Source organism: Rhipicephalus microplus, chromosome 5, assembly GCF_043290135.1.
Source record: "Rhipicephalus microplus isolate Deutch F79 chromosome 5, USDA_Rmic, whole genome shotgun sequence".
Taxonomy (NCBI): Eukaryota; Metazoa; Arthropoda; class Arachnida; order Ixodida; family Ixodidae; genus Rhipicephalus; species Rhipicephalus microplus.
Genome location: NC_134704.1, coordinates 48202177 through 48224763, shown reverse-complemented (window position 1 = coordinate 48224763; position 22587 = coordinate 48202177). Strand labels below are relative to the sequence as shown.

Genomic DNA, 22587 nt, shown 5'->3' with positions numbered 1-22587 from the left:
ATCATACAGCAAACACATAGGTGTTTGAAAAGTGTTAGTTCTTTTTTTTTTCTAAGATGAGAGCCGTAAAGGGGTCAACCGTCAAGACTGCACTGTGAATGCTTTAGAATACTTCGTCATAGGACGCTACGAACATATGGAAACAGTATTCATGCATGTATGTTTGCTCAGAAAAATTATAGCTATTTATTTTGAGTACTTTCAGCATGGAGAAACATACACAAAGAGCGGACACTCACGTATAGGGCTCAGCTACTGCGCTGCTTTCAGCAGCCATCAGTGCTTGGTCAGACCCGCTCATTTCTTCAGAATACCATTTCTTTCCCCGACACAGGGATTTGAACCCGTACCCTCATGCAAGCTTCTTTACCACTAGGCTACACACCTGTGCTTGCACGAAGAGAATACATGTACAGTACATCTAAACCACATGAATGTGCCTCTGAGGGAAACGAATGCAGAAAGACAGCACTTTCTAGTCATACTTTACTGTTTTCTGTTGTGAGGCATTAAATATCCTCAGTGAGACATGATGTACAGCGGATGTCGAAAATTACACAAATTAATAAACTTTTTTGTTTGCGGAAAATTGATGCCAAGCTTGGCTATTCACTGTCCTGCTGAGGAGGCTACTACATGTCTTAAAAGAAGAGTACAAGCCAGTATTGGTATGCCATCTAGCGGCTGGTCAGACCATTTCTGGCTGGACCATTTCTTTTTTGTGCAATATTGTTCTTGAGCACGAGAGTAAACTGTCCTCACAGGTGAATGCAAAACAATTGCTGCATATCCCCGGCGTGAATGATGGAGAGTGGGGTGAAGCATTCGTCCGTCCATTCGTTCTTGCTTCCGTCCGTCTGTGTGACCGTCCATGCGTCGATCCGCCCGTCCGTGCGTGCGTCTGTTCGTGCGTCCGTCCTTGCGTTCGTCCATGCATCCGCCCCTGCGTCCGTTCATGTGTCCATCCATGCATCAATCTGTGTGTCCATTCGTCCATCTATTCAACACTCCAAGTACCACCATCTCGCATCTTTTCACCATATATTGCCCATATAGAAGCACCGCCATCCAGCGGACATTCCAAGGACTAAACGAGAGGTGGCACGGCACACTTTCTTACGGCTTGCGCTTCGGGCTTTCTTCCCACCTTTAACCACTTCGAGTTCATGGTATATATTGGTTCGCTGTATTCATGGCACTGCGGCCCAACGCTCGCTAAACCTTTCTAAAACCAAGGAGGTTACGCCCAGCGAGTATAACGTAGCAACCTTTTCCTGTCAGATAGTGCTACTAATGGGGATCGCCAATGGCTACTAATGGAGATCGCAGCGTGCGCGTTAACTAAAAGTCGAATGCTGCTGGCTCTCATTCCCTATTAGCAGCCATCGGCATGTACATTGAGCACTATTTTTATTGTTCAACAACGCACAGAAGAAATCTCTTACCGGCACCACCTTAGAGGTCAAAATGTGATACTTGTTACACACTACAACGGCTACGAGGGACGAACAGGTGCTGTTATAAGGAGTTTCGCCCCTAAAATATCACCTTACCCTGTGAATGACCCCCTTGTTTGTGCATATAGCCTTACTGTTTATATAAGTTTACTCATCTCGATGTTCACGAATGTCCTGTCCTCGTTGTACAATTTTTGCATTGTACATCACTGCATACGCAAATAAGTTATTTTCGCTGTATAAAACAGCTTGCATTGTACATACACATGATCATCGTTGTACATCTTTCTGTGTGCGCATAAGCTATGTGAGACATATCTGGAAATAAAATTCTCTTAAACCGCGAAAAGGCTCCAGTGGCCACTTTTTATATAGTATATTTCTCTATGATTTCTGTACTTACTAATTGGAGAGCAGTGTGTTTAGTAAACAGTGACGATTTTGAGCACTTGGCATTTATATGGGAGAGCAGAAGGCCGCTCCCAGGAAGCTGCAAGAGCAGCCCTTAGCCATATGTTTTGATAAAGTGGTTAACGATTTAGAGTACTAGGTACTCTACTATGGGAGAGCGTAAAACCGTCCCGTAGATGATGATTACACAACCCGACTCGACCCATAGGAAGAACAGAGATATTCACTGTCGACGGAGCCAAATCATCAACGCGTCGCTCACTGCGTGTCAAGATAAACAAGCGTCAAGAATGCTCTACTCACGCAGATGAGTGTGCAGTGAGTAAAATTAAGATTAATGCTATTTGCCATTCAGTTGTACAACCATGATGAAACACTGTGTCTCCGGCGCAGACCCTCTATATAAAATAATATTTGAGATACAACCTGGGAGAGAGACATAGATAAATTTATTTTCGCTCTCGCGAAATCCAGGAAGAAAAGAACATGCGTAACTCGAATGTGTGACGTAATATGAACCATATGTAAATGCATTGTACCATCGGTGCAGAGTATCCTGAAGATGTATAACTAATAAACAAAAATCATTTATAATAAGCCCAGAACATGCAGCCTGACTTCATCGAAGAAGCCTTGTAGATGTGGAAATTTAATGAATTTTCCCATTCTAGAAGATTTTCCTTACGATAAAAAGAAATTCAATCGTCGATCTCCCCTGAAGCACTGCGTATTCTTATAACAGGCATAACAAGCCAAAATTGTAGATGCGTCTGCATTATATGGTACCCAGCTCGCATACCCGGCAACACGGTATATAGACCCTAACGACGCTGCACACAATGTAGCTGGAAGACTCACTTTCCAGGTTATGACAACTGTTGATTCCTCGTCAGAATCATTCTAATATGTGGGAGTGGTATGACTGAACGACTACATTCAATGCATTACTAACGGCAGAAGCGTTTTTACCCACCACCTTACCATAGTCTCAATAGGGCACAGTCTGTCCAAAGGCGACCGTTACAAACCATTCCATGTGCACGGAAATCCAATTCATGACATTTGTCCAGATATTAACGTGACCGATCAATGCAGAAATTGTCAGGCACGAAATTCCTTAGATCATATCGTATGGGAATGCCAGGAATTGAAACACAGCACTGAGAACGTGGCCTCCACCGACCGCGGGTGTGGAGGGCGAGTTCGGCCTTGCACGGTCAACTCTGGGCAATCCATCGGGCCGAGGAAGCGAAATCTTCTAGCCGACACCTAGGCGGGGGCGCAGTTCACCTACACGCCGGTTACAAGTTCTTATCATCCATGAAATACTAGGAGTTAAACTACAATGTCATCGGCAAAATCTGCATGTTTAGAAAAAAAAATGGCAGCATATCCACGGAGTGAATGATGGATAGTGGGGCGAAGCATCCGTCCGTCCATTCGTTCTTGCTTCCGTCCATCCATGCGTGCGTCTGTGTGGCCGCCCGTGCGTCCATCCGCCCGTCCGTGCGTGCGTCTGTTCGTGCGTCCGCACGTTCATCTGTGCGTCCGTCCCTGCTTTCGTCCATGCATGCGCTCCAGCGTCCGTCCATGCGTCCATCCGTCAGTGTAGCCATCCGTGCGTCCGTCCATGCATCTGTCTGTGTGTCCGTTCGTCCACCTATTCAACACTCTAAGTATACCACCATCTCACATCTTTTCGTCATATATTCCTCATATAGAAGCGCCGCCATCCAGCGCACATTCCGAGGACTGAACGAGAGGAGGCACACGCACACTTTCTTACGGCTTGCGCGTCGTGTCAACTTCCCACCTTTAACCGCCTCGAGTTGATGGTATATACTAGTTCACTGTATTCATGGCACTGCGGCACAACGCTCGCTAAACCTTTCTAAAACCTAGGAGGTTACGCCCAGCGAGTATATGTAGCAACCCTTTCTTGTCTTATGTGCGTTGTTGAACAATGAAAAATTCGCAGCGGGGCACGCGCGTTATCTAAAAGCCGAATTCTCTTGTCTCTCATTCCCCCTTAGCAGCCATTGGCATGTACATTGAGCACTATCTTTTATTGTTGATCAACGCACAGAAGAAATCTCTCGCCGGCACCACCTTGGAGGTCGAAATGTTATACTTGTTACACATACTACAAAGGCTACGAGGGACGAACGGGTGCCGCTATAAGGAGCTTCGCCCCAAAAATGCTCACCGATTTGTTTAGAAGTACTCGGTACTCTATACCATGGGAGAGCATAGAGCCGTCCCGTGGGTCTCACACTTGATGAGGCCACGTCGACAAAAATTAGAGTACCGCTACAAGCTGTCAACGTTTAGCGAAGATATGTCCAATGAACTTCGCTATTTCGTTTAGTGTCAGCTCTTACCATGAGCCACCTCACTCCGCAGATAGGTTGGCGTTCCAATATGTGCATCCAAGCATATTTTTTTTTTGCATTTTTGGACGTCGTAATAAAGATGAAGAGCGATATCACGCGTGGTCATAAAATGTTTCGCACTGCTCCGTAGTCAGGGCCAAGATGTGCTCGGTTAACTTTTCGTGACTTGAGTATCTATAGGGCCGGTGCCAGCGCAGCGCGCCCCAGCGCCGTGTGGACTTCGTACGTCACCAGAGTAGCTATAAGGTTGTGCACAAGGGTCAGCCGTTACGCACTTGCGACGGAGGACACAACTTGAGGCCGCAAACAACACAAACCCACGAACAGTTGCGGATGTGTCAGGCTGACGCAAAACATCGTCACCATAGAACTTGAAGCTTCGGTGCTGTCAACTTCGGAACCTAAGCTCGTCCTCTGACTCAATTCATATGCGGTTGCAAGGCCTGCAGTTTCGAACGGCGCATGTTTTTTGTTTGTTTGTTTGTTTTTGCAGCACAGGTGTGCATTCATGCTGGGGTGATGACAACGCCATAAAAGCGACTATAGTGACACTAGACACGGCCCTGTGTCTGATATAATGGTACAAGCGAAAACAAAGCTTCTGAAAACTGGTTGAATAGGCCACCTCCCCACATGCGGTGGCCCTTCGAAAATATCTTTTCTCGTAGAAGTTTTCCCCTAATCCTGCAACAGCTCTTCATTGATTAGTTGACGTAAATATTTGGCTATTATTACTGCTAAACACTGTCAGATGGCGACGCTGACTCCTCGAATTGATATATGACTTGCAAAGGTTCTTTCGATCAGAGAACTTTGGTGTTACTGTACCATCACCACGAGGGTCACGTGCTTTTGTCAAGTTTGCCAGCCGAGTGCATTTTCCCAATAACACACGCACACTGGTTCACGCACAAGGCCTGTAAAAGATCACTATGTTGCCAAAACGGGCAAATTCAAACTGATTCTGAAAGTTGAGTGATTGAACTAACTAGTAGGTACTTGAAAGTGCTGGGTTCACGAGAAACGAATTCGGCTTGCTAGAACCAATAATCTGAAGCGTCGATCACCGGCGATCGATTTAAGTAGGCGTGGTAACGAAATAGTTAAAGCCAGCCACCCACTACAAAAGACACACACGTTTTTCCTTTGCGAGGCCACGTAGTGGGTGCATAGCAAACTCGAAAAGATTCCATTCCCTATGTGTTTGAAGTATACGCAATACGAACAAGATATTACAAATACGTTCAACTCTTAAAGACAAAGCTTAAGGGTCCCCCAATTTTTTTATGGTTCTGCTGTTTCTGATGATCAATTATGGCTGAGTGCTTTGTGATTGACAGTCCTTCAAAAAAAAACCTATTTATTGCTCTGTTCACATCGTTTGACGTCTGGCGCAATTCTACGAATCTGCTACGCAATATATGTGATATGCTAAGAAGACTCCTTCCACCGCATGAAATTCATAGCGTTTCTGTTTTTTTTTTTTTTTTTGAGCTGCTTCAACAAATATTGTGGCTGTGTGGTAGAATATACCTGCTTGCCACGCAGGCGGTCTGGTTTTGATCCTCACTGGGACACACAAATTAGTATTTATCTTATTTGCTGATTTTATTATGATTTTTCGCTCACAATCAAGGACGCCAACGTGGACACCGGCGCCGACGCTGGAATTTCTTGAAACGAGCTCTTTAAAGCTGTCGCCATTAAATGCGGTGCACACGCGAAGCAAACGCCCACAGCGCCGCATTGCGTGAACATAATAATAATAATAATAATAATAATAATAATAATAATAATAATAATAATAATAATAATAATAATAATAATAATAATAATGGTTTTACACCATGAAAAGCCAAGATATCACTTCTAACGTGCCCTTAAATCAAGGTACTCTCACGGCCTCGAGCACTTCAATTCCATCAAAATGTGGCCACCGGGCCCGGCGTCGAACCCTGGAACTCCAGGTCAGAAGCTGACGACAGTAATCATAGCATGACATTGCGGAGGCCACTTGAAAATTATCACAGAGGTAATTGTTATTACTTAGCAAACATTCGTAGTATTACGCGTGAACAGTAGATTTTTTTTTCGAGTTGTGGTTTTCGATTACACCACTCCCTGCTGCGTAGATTGTAGACATAAAGGATCACTTTTTCTAATATCGGCCTTCCTGTATTAGTATGCATGCTGACGTAGAATGAATTCTCTCGTCATTTGGTTTAAACTTTGTTTCACTACACTTTATTTCACTAACTTTATTTTCACTAAGTGTATGGTGAAGATAGATAGATTTATTTATTTTTTTATTTATTATATATATATATATATATATATATATATATATATATATATATATATATATATATATATATATATATATATATATATATATATATATATATATATATAGATAGATAGATAGATAGATAGATAGATAGATAGATAGATAGATAGATAGATAGATAGATAGATAGATAGATTAATGCTGTGCATGGCCAAAATAAATCATGAAACTGGGCTATTGCATATGTCAATTCCCGGTCATTGTTCTCTCAATTATCTGTTCAGTGTAGGTGCATGGTTAAAAAGATGCGCATCTGAATCATGATGTTATTATTATTATTAATATTGTTGTTGTGGTTGTTGTTGTTGTTGTTGTTGTTGTTGTTGTTGTTGTTGTTGTTGTTGGTATTTTTAAAGCAATCCTGGTTCTCGACATCACAGCTGACACTGGTGCTATTATGCCTAAGTTTCTTTATTGCTTGTTTCAAATTCTGTGCTGCTGCAGCGCAGCGGATGCCCCGCCGTGGTGGTCTAGTGGCTAAGGTACTCGGCCGCTGACCCGCATGTCGCGGAATCAAATCCCGGCTGCGGCGGCTGCATTTCCGATGGAGGCGGAAATGTTGTAGGCCCGTGTGCTCAGATTTGGGTGCACGTTAAAGAACCCCAAGTGGTCAAAATATCCGGAGTCATCCACTACGGCTTCTCTCATATTCATATGGTGGTTTTGGAAAGTTAAACCCTACATGTCAATGAATCAATCAATCAGCAGCGCAGCGGACTACAGAGTTACGCGCTGTGCAAGGTTACTAAAGTAGACGAAAAGCAAAAGTTCAGCCATATCTCTACCCTGAAATACCGGTAATATCACCTAATCTGCAAGCATATCAGTACGTCAACCCACCTTCCTGCCGCGGGCATACAGAGTATAGATAAGCGACGTCAGTCCCAGATAGCACCAATCCATCTGCAAGCTGCTGACTGGGATATCTAATCAGAGGAATTCAAGCCCGGCACCCATATTCTAATCTCCGTTAGTATAGCGTATACACACACGGATAGCGATAACTGCGGCGGATAACAGTCCCGCACTGATATCACCGTAGTCGAGGCGATATGGCGTCTATCGACCGGAAAAGTGGCCCGCCGATTACCGCGTGTTACGTTTCGCGAGGTTGTTTCGTCAAAGAATCGCTTCAGTAGTGTATGATAGATCAAAACATATAAGCTGATACATATGCGGGGTTTAACATTCCAAAACCACCTTATGATTATGAAAGGCGCCGTAGTGGAGGGCTCCGGAAATTTCGACCACCTGGTGTTCTTTAGCGTGCACCCAAATCTGAGCACACGGACCTACAGCATTTTCACCTCCATCGAAAATGCAGCCACCGACGGGATCCGATCCCGCGACCTGCGGGTCAGCGTATACCTTAGCCACTAGACCACTTCGGCGGGACCAAAACATATAAACTAAAAAATGATGAATAACAATAAAATGAAGGTTTTACGTTCCAAAACCACGATATGATTATGGGGTTCGACGTCCCAAAACCACCATATGATCAGAGGCGCTGTAGTGGAGGGCTCCGGAAATTACGACCATCCGGTGTTCTATAACGTGCCTTGTATTACAACTAACGGACAGTAATGCCAGGGAAACTATAAGAAATGATATTAGAAGTGAGTGTAATGTAAATTAGAATAAATAAACGTGGACGAAACAATAGCTTGCCTTGGCAAGGACTAAGCCTGCGACCTTCGAATAACGCTTTCGATACTCTCCACTGAGCTACCACGGCAGCTATCCCCCTGTCCACTTTATGGGGTATATCATGTGTTTTGAACGTGGGAGTGTAGGTCAGCGCCACCTGTTGCCATGGCGACAAGTGTGGAACTTTATTTTGCCTATTCTGGCGTCACGTATAGAGTACGCGATCTCATTACTAGATGGCATCTGACCAGTGATCCCTCCCACACCTCTACAGGACATCAAGTCTGCCAGAACGAGGCCCTCGCTATGAAATGAAAGTGTAAAGTTAATGGCCCGTTTCCCTTGGTTATGGACAATATTTGTGAGAACTAACAGACATTAATGCCTGGGAAAGTATAGGAGATGTTATTAGAAGTAATTGTAATGTGAATTTGAAGATAGAAAAGTGGGCGAAAAGAAAACTCGCCGCGGCCGCACAGTATACACGGGATTCTAGCGTTTACTTAAGCCTTTCACTTCCGTCGAAGTGCGACCGCCGTGGCTGGGATCGAAACCCATGACTTTCAGGTGGGCAGCCGAGCGTCGTGATCCGGACATGACTAGTATACGTGATGGAGAAAGATTCCTTCAGCATTCGTACGGCTATTCAGAGAGCGAGAAGGAGGCAGACAAACATAGAGAGGAGAAAGCTTAAGTAAAGAGAGAAAGTTAAGCTTAAGTTGCTCCTCATTTACCCCCTTACACCAGCACCACGCACAACAACGTTCGTCGCGCTTGCCCGCAGGCTCCTAACTTACGAATGTTAACGAATGCGAAAGGGTGCCACAACACCTTTTCACATTTTCACCTTGGTATTTTTCTTAGATATTCAACGTGTCACGTTCAGTTGCATGTCGACGCTTTGTTGAATGGAACGTACAGTCAATGAAGTCTCAATAATATCACTGTATCGATTTTTTCGTAAGGGTGTAGAAGCTTTGCGCTGCTGCTTTCTAAAAGCGTTTGTACGAACGTTCCCTACTTATGCGTTAACCGGTTTACAACCTTAAGCGTGTTTTGCGTGTCTATAACTAACACTCTGTATTAAGCGTATTTTGACAAAATAAACACCCACGTCATGGGTGTTTTGAAACACCAAAACTCCCGTGACGTGGGTGTCTTGGTCTGTAAAAACACCCTTGTCTACCAACGAAGCACCCTTAAAGGTGCAAACTGGTTGACAAGTGTGTAGGCGTCGGAAACTGTCAAATATACTGGCACATTTCGGTGTGTGTTCGCTGGTCGGCGGCAGGTTGCTAGGGACGAAAGACCTACCTCTTAAAAGCAAAATACCCGGTAGCCGTTTACAAAGTATACCATGCTGCGAGTGCCCAGCCAATTACATATATACGAAAGCATGAGCTTTCACGACAGAATCCGTCAACACGAGAACGCCGTTCGGCGAACGTAAGCGCAGCGCTTTTGCAGAGCACTGTGAGAATAGACGGTTTCGACGGCGTTTCTGTGACGAACACTAAAGTGCACCCGGTGGATGAGACTTCTGCTGTAGCATTGGCACATTCAAAACACCTCGGCCATGTTAAGTACTCGTTAGGGACGCCTTTATGGTGAGATGGAAAGCAGGGGCCGAGGTGAGAGGAAGACAAACGACGCCACTTCCACAACTCATGCACCAAACGGGTCACGAAACATGCGGTCCATCTAAAAATGCAGGTGAAACCATTTCAGCATCTGCAATCGGCTTATACCATTTGGCTTTATTATGTCTACTTTAAGGAACAATCAATTACATTGAACGAACTAGGTATGAACGTACGGTGGTGTATACCAGGCTGAATACGCAAAGCAATGCAGCATATAAAACTTTGCGTGTACGATCTAATCAAGGTTGAGAAACGTGTGCAGCACAGGCTACACGTAAAGTTGCACGTGTTTCGCAACGAAACACGTGCAACAAGAACGGGGTAGAACTTGACTGTACTAATGGTAATAAACGCGTTTCAAGTGTCCGTAACGGTTAGGAAAGTTTTCTTTTTGAGGTGGCATTGACAGAACTACGTAACTGAAGGGGGAACAGGTCGCAGGGTTGAATTCCTGCAGCAGCGGCGCATTTAGATGCAGGGAACATGCTCGAGGACCATGTATCTAGATTTAGGTGCAAGAACATCAAATTGTCGAAATTCTCCGAGCCTTCCGCTGCGGCGTGCCTCTTATTCATATCATGATTTTCGGATGTCAAACCCGAGCAAATAATCATTAAAAAGAGTGTTAATGAGAACATGTTAAAAGTGAACCCCTAAGGCTCGTATTCACATACCAACCTCGGCCTTACCTCACGTTTTCCTCAACTTCCTGTACCTTCTACATGCGTTATGAAGGCACAAAAATGGTAACATGGCAAAAGATAAGGACAAGACTGGTTTATGAATACTGGTGCAATTTGTTTATCATGCACATCAAACATTTAAAACCGATAAGAAAAACTCGAGGAAAGAAAGGTTGAGGTTGGTTTGTAAATACGGGCCTTAATCATTAAATGGAACGTTAAGGAGTATATTATCTGGATACGTCTTCACGAACAACCTCAATTCGAAAAGCTTGTTTCATAAAACTCCACATATGAACCGAAGACACTGCGGGCCGGAGATGTCAAGGCTGCGCTGTTTTTCGGGACATGTTGGTGGTCGAGCCAAATTATCTTCGCTACTTAGCGGCAATCCCATACATGCGTGCCCATTGTTTGTGTTTTGCTATTTACGGGTCATAAGCTTTCCCGGCGATAATCGCCCCTCCAGGCGATACGTGCTATCTCTACTAGAGTTGTATGGCGTCGGCAACACGTCGGCGATGGGTGCACGATAAGCCCACGCAGCGAGCTAGCGTTTGCACGGGGTCTCTATGTTCCGCGTTTCTGCTATCACAGATGCGCAAACTTCCGTGAACAAGTCCTGGATGAACGTGAAAAGTGGAACGTCTTTTTCTTGTCTTTTCATTTTAGCTCTGGGGGAACACGCTAACTATACGTTCTGTGCGCAGCGATGTTCAAGGAATGAATTGCTTAGTGACGTCATCATGCCCTTCGATTGTTCTGGTGGTGGTAGAAAACATTTCATTTCAAAAGATAAACCAGACGGTTCAATGCGCATTGACATCTGGCTATACGTGGTCCAGTTTGGTGAGGTTAGCCGAGACTATAGGCTAGGCTAGGTTAGGTTAGTTTCGCCTTTGCACAATTCAGTAGCGTATAGGTGAAAGAAGACATCAAGAAGCGAGGCGTACTGCCATGTTATGGTCAACCGCGTTTTTTCTAGATGTCATGCCAGCCATGCTGCACTTCGATCATTTATCATGTTTATCTAGGACGTTGTTATTGTTTTTTTTTTTTCCTTCTCGCCTTTCGGACAGTCGCCGCGACGTGCCGGAAAGATTGGCAGGATAACGAGGTTTCCGTTTCTCGTTGCAAGGTCTCCGTCACAAGGCCACACCTGAAAAACACGCTGACTCATCTCTGCACCGCGTATATACGACTTTATATATCGACATTTCCAAGCTCGCACCCCCCGTTTTCGCATGATGACTTCGCCCATGGCAGTCTCGTATAATACAGTTGTTAACGGTGATTTTTCAGGAGATGTTGTATCGTCCTGCATTGCGACTCAACGATGCACAAGTGCACGTCTGTAGGCTGAGTACACAAGTGGATGTTCCTCCATGCTGTACACAGTATTCGATGTTAGCAGTGGAGGCCTCCGGGTCAGTTTTGACCTTTAGGGGTTCTTATGTGTCATCCAGCGTGACGGAGCGCTTTCGACCACCATTAAAATGCGGGGCCTGCTGACATTAGCGAACCGGTACCCTCTCGCAGAACTTGTGAGTCCTAATTGGTCGTGCGTATCTGCAGGTTGATAAAGGTTGTAAATCTTGTAAAGCGTTCACTGTCCTATCAACTGCATAACAGCTTGAGAAAATCTGCAGACGTCCTTTTTTTATGGATAACCGCATGCTTCTCTACCGCAGAAGAGTAAAGAGTACTCTGAATCGAGAGCATAATTTTCTCAGCACGCAAGTTACGTGCCGAGTGAAAAACGGTAGTCCGGATCAATTTTTACCACGTGGTTCCTGAAGCCAGACCGTTATCGCGGTTATCGAATTGTGGCGCTCCTGCAATCGAACAACACGCAACCTCCAACTAAAAATCGTGTGACCGTTCAGTTCACGCAATTGTACCGTATAGACTGAGCGATGCCAGGGACACGAACGCAAGAGCTCACCCGGGGTATATCACTCATATATTTCCTTTCTTCCCGGCAATCTAGGCCATCGAACTCACACTCATTGGGACTCTAACCCAGAACCTCGTGCGGAACGTGTCTCTCTTATTCACCACAGCGGGACTGAGTAAGAATCACATGAGGTTTGGCCGCGAACAACGCTTAGGGCTTACCTAAGGTAGATCACTTTCATAGTTCCTCCCTTGCAGCCGCTCCAGACTGCCACCGCCTCCGCGCCGGTAGCGACGGAGATAGCAGGGACAGCAGGTGTCGACGACAACGACAGGCGGAGGTCGTTGAACGAGATAGGGAAAACGGGAAGGTGCTTCCCTCCGCCACGACGCTAGAATCCCACCAGCGATGGCAAAGAGGACGTCCACCAGCAAGTCTTCTTCCTGAGGCCTCCGAGCAGCGGCACACCGAAGGCAGCAGAGTTCGGGGAGTCGACGGCGGCGGGCGACCGGGGGGCATCGCGCCGAGAGACTTTGCCAGCGTGGCTCGAAACGTGGAGGGGGGCAGCGGGCGAGCTCTTTCCCCCGCACTCTTATCTGATAACGGGCCTCGAGCGCTGCCCTCGAAGCGGGCGCGTTTCAAGCCTATAACGTGTGTGTGTGTAAGTGTGTGTACTCGTCGCGTCGTCGGACAGTGATAACGGCGTTGGCAAGCAGCGACGGCTGTGACTTCGGGAAGGACAGCCGGGGCTCCTTCCATAGCTCGCTCGGCTCAGAGGCGTGGGTGCGTGGAGCGCTGCATGGAAGCGACCACGGTTGTAGAAGACTTGCGAGACTCGATGTGTGTGTGTGTGTGTGTGTGTGTGTGTGTGTGTGTGTGTGTGTGTGTGTGTGTGTGTGTGTGTGTGTGTGTGTGCGTGTGTGTGTGTGTGTGTGTGTGTGTGTGCGTGCGTGCGTGTGTGTGTGTGTGTGTGTGTGTGTGTGTGTGTGTGTGTGTGTGTGTGTGTGTGTGTGTGTGTGTGTGTGTGTGTGTGTGTGTGTGTGTGTGTGTGTGTGTGTGTGTGTGTGTGTGTGTGTGATGGACAGAGAGATAGAGCTCGCACGTGCTCGGGGACTCTTTGCGAACGGCGTCAGTTGCAGCGGTCATCATTCTCGAAAAGCCTAGTGGCAGTTTTTTTCTTTTCCTTTTTTTTTTGCTTTTTGAGAAGCCACAGGTGCTCAAATACTCACGCACACTCACGCGAGTTCGTTCGCATTCAGTTACATTCATATGCTCCCGTGAACTCTCTCTAATATTACGATTGTCATCTTAAAGGTTTCGCAACTGCGGTAAAAACACGGACGAAGAAGAATGGGCGAGCATACACCGACAAGTAAATGCTTGACGAGTTACGTAACAATTACTGAAATTTCTCCGTTCCAACACTACCATAGGATTACGAGAGACAGACACTTTAGCGAAGGGCGCCGCAAATTTCGACCACTTGGTGTTTTTCAGCGTGCACCTAATGTTAAGCACATGGGTCTGTAGCATTTTGCGTCAATCGAAATAGTGGCCGCTGCGACCTGTATTCGAATCCGTCACCTTCGCGTCAGCAATCAAGCACCATACACTGGTGGGTGCCTAGCTGATCAAAGATGACATATAGACAGAGAACAGCTCGATGGAGCCTCGCCATTGGTCATTCAAAACAAAGACCCACTGCTTTACCAAAATGGGGCCCAGAAACCACCATCTGAAAGCAATGCAATCCTGCTCGGGACTTGTCGCGTTCACATGCTGGTCATTTGTCAGTCATTCACACGTTCACGCTCTAGTCGGATAACTGCGACCATGAGCCAACGTGCACACACGTGAATGGTGTTACGCCCACCTCGCTATAAGTCATGCTCGCAGTTTTCCGTTGTCGAGAAGCGATAATGCACCATGGCTTGCTGGCAACATGAGTCCGCCGGAGACAGGAATAGATCTGTGTTATCTGCGACCGCTTGTTTGTATAGGGACGAGCGCGTTGCCGCTGATAGTTCGACGCTATTGCCTTTCGCTTATATGTTCCAGAAACTACTGAAGGTGGCTGTAGAAAGAGACCAAGCGTTGGGAAAGTTGGCATCCTGGAAACCCACCGAAACATGGCACCCCTTTGCAAACGCTCCAGTGTTATCACTTTCTGCGCCGATGTCTTACACAGATTGTCATTCCCCAAACAAACAAACAAACAAACAAACACACACACACACACACACACACACACACACACACACACACACACACACACACACACACGTTCCAGTACAGTGCAACGGAAAGCACACTTGTTCACAATATTGTAGAAGCAATTAAGCTCTAAACGGACCACTTTGTTGTACACAACTTCAGTGAGTCATACGGCTGTGGATACGGATAAGTTTTTCGGATCGCAGACGGGCATATTCCCAACATTCGTGGACGTGTGAAAGACCTCTGCAGGACCGCGTGAAATACCAATGGCACATTATTCATGGACGCGTAATGTGCCCAAAACACGCTTGACACTGCAAACTTAAATCTCGTTTTCGTCGAGTGAGAGTCTGCGTGTGTGTGTGTGTGTGTGTGTGCGTGTGTGTGTGTGTGTGTGTGTGTGTGTGTGTGTGTGTGTGTGTGTGTGTGTGTGTGTGTGTGTTTTGTGTGTTCGTTTTTGTTTTATTTCTCTCTTCCTCTGTCCTCTTTACACCAAGCCGTGGTGGTCTAGGGGCTAAGGTACTCGGCTGCTGCCCCGCAACTCATGGGATTTAATACCGGCTGTGGCGGCTGCATTTTCGATGGAGGCAGAAATGCTGTACGCCCGTGTGCTCACATTTGGGTGCACGTTAAAGAACCGCAGGTGGTCGAAATTTCCGGAGCCCTCCACTACGGCGTCTCTATAATCATATGGTGGTTTTGGGACGTTAAACACCATCTATCTATCTATCTATCTATCTATCTATCTATCTATCTATCTATCTATCTATCTATCTATCTATCTATCTATCTATCTATCTATCTATCTATCTACCTATCTATCTATTTATCTATCTATCTATCTATCTATCTATCTATTTATCTATATATCTATCTATCTATCTATGTCCTCTTTACAGTTCCCATTTGTCCACCCCTGTGCAGGGTAGCAAACCAGTTACTTGTACCAGGTTAACCACTCTGCGTTTGCATTTGCTTCTATTTCTCTCTCTTCAAATTTGTAGGTCTTGTGGGAGCATTGATAATCATGTAAATTGAAGCACAACTTACTGGGATGCTATGCCTTGTGCACCACGAAAAAAACCCTTTTCGAAATGAAACAGCGACCTGGTCTGCGTTTTGCCAGCAATCAATGCTATCACATTGTGCATGCCACCAAAGCATTCCTAATCAACGCGTGATATATGCAACCGCCTGAGGGTTGTATGAATCATTGCTATAACAAAGAGGACACGTGTACCGAACGTATTGCCCATTGATACCGAAAGGGTCGACGGGACAATTGTTATGTTTGTCTTTCGCTTGTTATTACATTGTATGCAGGCACATACAGACTTGAGTGGTGTAATGCCTCATATCGTGCCTATATCTACCTCGAGAGAGGGGGCAGGTGATGACTATTGTGTATGTAATTTCCTGGATGACAACGACATATGGCGGGAGAGTAAAATGTTAATATTTTTTCCAATGATTCAACTTAGAAAAAATTAAATACTCAAGTTTAATAACCGATAAAGCGTTAGTTATCAATTAAGAAGTGTTTTATCAATGTAATTCAAGTGTTGCGCTGCGGGGAAGCTGCATACCAAAATGTTAGGTGCCGTTCGGAGCCTGATTAGATATGAGTGATAACACGTTCGTCACTGGAGGTGTGTGACGCCAAAGCAAGTGTATAGCGAGGATGTACCGATTGCGGTTATCGGCGGATGCCGGATGCACAAGATCCCGGGACCGCGAACTTTATCGAGGGAGGGGGAAATGCAATAAAAAATGAAATGCAATCAATTAAATTGATTTCTCCCCTAGAACTTTACCGTAATCACTGATCCGTGGTTCCTCACTAGGCTGGGCACGTCGGTTGCTCGAGACACAACGCCCGACTTAGCATGTGTAAGGAATGTTGGTAACGTCTCGTGGCTCAATAAGCGGGAGAACCTGGGCAGTGACCACTTCATAGCCGCGGTAACTTCACAGGTTGACGCCAGACCGGCAAGAGTATTTCGAGTCACAGACTGGGGTAAGCTTAGGACACTCAGGAAGGAGTGCACGATCACATGTTCCTCGTTCAGCGGTTCAGCCACTGCGGTTGTCAAAACGGAAGCGGACGTCCCGCACGTGCAACCACACCTGGCACACCTGTTGCAAGCAAAATTCTCTATTCTGACGAGATGGAAAACACAGCGGTTGAACCGCAGGCTGAGAAAAAGGTTGCGGAACTTAATCGATAGATAGAAAGATATTGCGCGGAGCTTAATAGGCTATACAATGGGATGAGGTATGCGCGGCAGTAGACGGGTCCATGCGCACAGGAGGAAAGTGGAACCTCTTAAGGCATCTCCAGCGTGACGCGCAGACTAAGGGGAATCAAGGACAATCGATTAGTTAAACCATTCACAAGCACAAACAGGAGGGCAGTACTGAAGAGTCCCTTTTGAATGCAGTTGTGGATAGATACCTCCCTATAGGGCCGACACAAGACGAAGATTATCCGAAGATCGAGTGCGTGGCGGTGGAGGAGCTGGATGCGCCCTTAATTCACAGAATCAGAGATCAGGGATGCACTGCACAATCTAAGCAGCAGGTCGGCTCCGGAGCCGGATCAGGTTTCTAACAGACTGTTGCATCATTTGTACGATAAATCAGTGGAACTTTTAACTACGGAGGTCAACAGGGTATGGGAGGAAGGACAGGTGCCTGACCCATGGAAAGCAGCCATGGTTATGCTAATTCCAAAACCTGGAAAACCCCTTAGTTTGGAAAACATGAGACCGATATCGCTAACCTAATGCATGAGCAAGGTAGCAGAGCACGCGATCTTGAAGAAGGTTTCCGGGTATATAGAGCGTAAGGAACTCTTCCGGCATAGTATGGTGGATTTTCGACACGGCCTATCAACGCAGGATGTTATGTTTGTGCTGAGCAAGCAAATATTTGATAGTGGCACTCGGGCCGTGCGAGGTATTATAGCCGTGGATCTCACTAAGGCGTTTGACACAGTGTACCATCGATACATACTGCAGGCCACGGCGGGAATAGGCCTTGAAGTCGAATTCCAGGTCTTCGTTAGGTCATTATGAACAGAACTGCCTGTACTCAGGTGGGGCAGATCCGGTCGAGCGAGTACAGATTGGGGCCTCTGGGTACCCCCCAGGGATCAGTCATTCCACTACTGCTCTTCAATATATATTGATGAAGGGTCTTTCAGACAAACTGGGTGGCCTCCGGGGCATAGGTCACGCGCTATACGCAGGTTAAATTACGATTTGATGCCCAAAGGGTTCCCTAGCAGAAATGAAGCAAGCTTTACAGGCGGCCTTGGACGAGACGGAAACCTATCTCGTAGACACTGGTCTCAAGCTGTTTCCCAGTAAATCAGAGCTGTTAGTTTACAGACCGGCTAGACAAGGAGTTAAGGGTCTAGCAACCCTAAACCAGCTACCTGTGGCATTATACGCGAGTGGGCAAAAATTTTTTATAGTTGACTCAGTTCAGATAAGCCTCATAGACGCGAGGTGCTGTAATGCCAGAACAATTAGCCACGTTACAGCCAAAACGGAGAACATGCTGTGGTTAATCGCTAGGGTGTCCAACCGAAAGAAAGGTTTAGGTTAGGACAACCTCCTGATGGTGTACCATGCGTTTCTCATGAGTCATATTAACTATGTGGCGTCTGCTCTAGTATGAACCAAAACAGAAAAGATGAATTCAAATACGCTCATGCTTAAGAGCATCAGAAAGGTGCTTGGCTTGCCGATCTGTACGAGCACTGACAGCTAGATGAACTTGGTATGCGCAATAACATCGACGAGATCATAGAGGCACCAGTCACTGCCCAGGTGGTTATAGGCTATCGTCGACCTCGGCAGGCAGGAGAACCCTTGACTCCTGGGCTTACAGAGGAACGGCGAACAACACTGAGTCGGGAAACAAGGGCGACCTACATGGTGGGGCCCTTCCCGCGAAACGTACATCTACAACATAACGAGGGTAGGCGCAAAGCCCGTGCACGAGCCATCCTGAAGAGAGTTGGGGATGACATTGACTCCGCTCTGCCATGTTTGTCGACGCAGCGCAGTACGGTAACAGTATACAATGTTCGCGTTGTCGGTTATAGACGGGAGGGGGGTGATTCGCTCCACCGCCTCGGTAAGGGCGGCCACCCCGAGTATAGCAGAGCAAATCGCGGTTTCGCTGGCCTTGTCCGACCCAGAGCGTTCCTACATTTACACCGACTCAAGAGACGCAATTAGAGCTTACCAATCGGGCAACCTCACTCGAGAGGCGGCCTCCATTCTAGAAAAGAGGGCTTGTCCAGGTTATCATGTTATCACTTGGTTCCCCGCACACATGGAGAAGAACGTTCTCGAAGACTTCGCAAGCCTCAACGAGCTGGCCCATGATCGTGCGCGAGAACTTACGCGCCGCGACGGTCTGGAGGCTACGGAGGGGCAGGAAGAGACTCGGCAGAACTATTCACTACTCACATTCAATGAAATAACCACGCATTACCAACTTGGCAGAATAATCTATCCTCGCGCAAAACTCAACAGAGCTCAGTCAGCTACTTTGAGAATGTTGCAGACGGGGTCTTTCCCGTCACGGGGATTCATAAGTAAAATATACGCAGACGTTGACCCTAGCTGCCCTAACTGCAATGAAACCTTCTGCTGTATAGCTCACATGCTCTGGCGATGTCCCGCGCTGCCTAACAACCTTCTCTCAAGAGAAGCCAAATGAGAGGAGGCCATCAGAATTACGGAACTAAGACGAACCCAGACAGTCCAGAGGGCCCAAGAACGGGCGGAGCGTCACGGCGTTCTGTCCTCTACGTGGGCGCTGCCAGCGGTTACAACGAACCCCCGTTAGAGGGTCTGTCTGTCTGTCTGTCTGTCTGTCTGTCTGTCTGTCTGTCTGTCTGTCTGTCTGTCTGTCTGTCTGTCTGTCTGTCTGTCTGTCTGTCTGTCTGTCTGTCTGTCTCCTAGAACTATATCAATTATCGCTTAACGCGCCGTTACAAAGGAGCGTTGTATCAATCACGAAGGCGCGGTTTCACAAGACGGCGTCACGCAAATCACGTCATGTAAAGTAATTTTTCTCTAATTCACGTATCGTCAAATCTTTGATGGTACTCGCAATTTCAAATTATAATATGAGCAATGTATCCCTATTTCCAACAAGTCGACACAACTAGCTTAAACAAATCATATACACAAACGCAGTCAGCACTGCTGAAGGGAATATAAATGACGCTGTCACAATTACAATTGTTTGAGTGACGCATAAGTATACCTTCATTCAATTTCTTTTTTTATTTCAGTCATCTTTGCTTTTTAGCGCTAAGTTATTTCATCTGACAATCAGAACCTGCTCACACACACACACACACACACACACACACACACACACACACACACACACACACATATATATATATATATATATATATATATATATATATATATATATATATATATATATATATATATATATATATATATATATATATATATATATATATATATATATATATATATAAGCATTCCAGGCAGTTAGCTACAGATGGTGAAGCCGTAGTTAGAAACCGATCAGAAACATGAACACAAAATAAGGCCATGCTGGGCCAGGACGAACCTGCATGCAAATTCGTTTTTTTTGTAAATACTATCAACCAATGGAATTGTTTGACATCTGTGCAAGTGTCCAGTGTCAGTGAAAATGTTTTTTTTTTTTTTTCAACTCTGTAACTCCCCTGCTGTAACGCCTCGAGGCAAAGCGGCAATATATAAGAATAAAGAATAAAGGGATCAGTACTGGTCTCTCACTTCTTCTGTAACGCATGTGTGACTCGCGGCAATCTAAGGCGACAAACAAAAAGAGAAAAAAAAAACAAAGATTACGCGGCAAAACAGTGGCGCCATCTTTGTGAAGACAGCGAAACGCTCATCACCGATATGACTGTGTGCGGATGCACGTCTTCAGTGCGGCGGCCGATGGCGCTGCGCTGCTTTTGAGCGATATCTGTGGGTACACGCACAGCGATTACCTTTCACTACAGTGTGTCCCGGCACCATAGTGTGAATAAGTTTTTAATTGATTTGTGTGGCCATCTAGCGACAATCAAGCGAAACTTCCAGCATTTCTTCCATCTTTTGATATTATTTCCAAAGCCACTTGTGATCTTCTCACGCGATTGCCTTTCTTTTTGCGTACATCGGTACAACGCATACAAAACGTTTACTAACGATACCAGCTTCGTCCGTTAAAAGAGTTATGCGAGATCTCAGGAAAGACGCTGCAGACAAGCTTGAGCGCTTTATAACGACTCATTAGTTGTGTCGGGTACCCATAGTTCTCTATAACATACGGACAAAAATATCAGCACAAGGCTTTTCTTCCCATTTTTGCAGGTCGCCCTGACCGTCAATGAAACCCACGACATCCAGTTTGAAATGGAAGCTACAGCGAAGTGGTTGTTCTATTCATTTGTTTCACATGTCTGCCAATGTCGTTCAAGATTACAGAAGGGAATGCTTTTGAGAAATTGGGTCGGTTATATAAAGGCATGCGAGGTTAACGTTCTAGATTACTATTAGATTGAAATAGTCTATAACAACAAGTACCTTCAACAGTATATCGCCGAAAACAACAACAGAAGAGGGTAGAAAACCTATACATTTGTGACGTGACGTAGGCTGAACACTTCGTAAAGTTACGATTGTACGTAAGCTTATGGTCGAGCAACATTGGGGCTACTTGAGCTTAACGCAAACAATGCATTATTTAAAACGTAGCAGTAATCTTGCTCAAGCGTGGTTCGTTAACGATAATTACAAGCATTGATTCTTACCGCGAAATTTTTCTTGCACACACACACACACACACACACACACACACACACACACACACACACACACACACACACACACACACACACACACACATCTGTGAAGCCACTATCCTCTTGAAATAAGATCTTGCTGCGCCCCCCGAATGGCAGCGGGCTCGCTACGCGTAAATGACGTCAATGTTGGAAAGAGCGAGTACTCCAACCGTGCCCGTTAGGGGGGGATGCCATCGCAGGAGGCGGCGAACGTAACGTGCTTGGGGAACACCAGCGCGAGATACGTCAGCGCCGCCGACGCAATATCGCGATATCATCCCTTGCGTGTACAGCCCTGCGCGATTACCCCGCGCACGACAGATTATAGGAGCGCAAGTGTGGTATCAGCTAGTGTATCTAGCACGTACTACAAGTGATTAGATGAACGCCTTCGCAGCGCACAGCAGCGGGCTATCCCTTTCGCGTAGTAATCGCACTGAGCCCATTTGAAAGTGACCGCGTCAGAGAGCCGCGCCTACGAGATATGGTTCACGTGCTGTTTATAAATATGCCCACCAGCCCGACTTACGGCGTGATAAGAGGAAAAAAAATTCCGTATCAGTCGTTCGGATAAAGAAAGGGCCAACGTTCCCGTCTGCTACGGATAACGCGTATCAGTGCTGAAGACGCAATGTCAGGCACGCGACCGCTAGATTATTCTTAATCTTGTTTTTTTCCCTTTCTTTGACGGCCGTGAAGCACGCTGGCCGAAGATATGCGATAGCGGAAAGCGCAACTCCGCGAGAATATTATATGCATTCCTCGCTGATGTTTTTAGGGGCGAAGCTCCTTATAGCGGCACCCGTTTGTCCCTCGTAGCCGTTGTAGTGTGTATAACATTTTGACCTCCAAGGTGGTGCCGGTGAGAGATTTCTTCTGTGCGTTGTTGAACAATAAAAGATAGTGCTCAATGTACATGCCAATGGCTGCTAAGGGGGAATGAGAGACAGGAGCATTCGGCTTTTAGTTAACGCGCACGCTGCGATCCACATTAGCAGCCATTGGCATG

General features: G+C 46.1%; 2 protein-coding genes across 4 annotated transcripts in view; one reads left to right on the top strand and one right to left on the bottom strand.

The window, feature by feature from the left end:
* The window catches only part of LOC119173457 (uncharacterized), a 100484-nt gene that overhangs the window by 6503 nt on the left and 71394 nt on the right, over window positions 1–22587 (top strand). The gene's annotated exons all lie outside the window — the stretch shown is intronic.
* Window positions 1–22587, bottom strand: part of LOC119174596 (uncharacterized) — a 172625-nt gene that overhangs the window by 114576 nt on the left and 35462 nt on the right. The window contains exon 1 of one of the 3 annotated variants that reach the window (XM_037425580.2): window positions 12703–13031. The exons of the other annotated variants lie outside the window; for them this stretch is intronic. Within the exon in view, the coding sequence (XP_037281477.2) occupies window positions 12703–12722 (20 nt within the window). The 5' untranslated portion in view covers window positions 12723–13031. Of the gene's footprint in view, window positions 1–12702; window positions 13032–22587 lie in introns of those variants that run through there. 3 annotated transcript variants of the gene reach the window in all.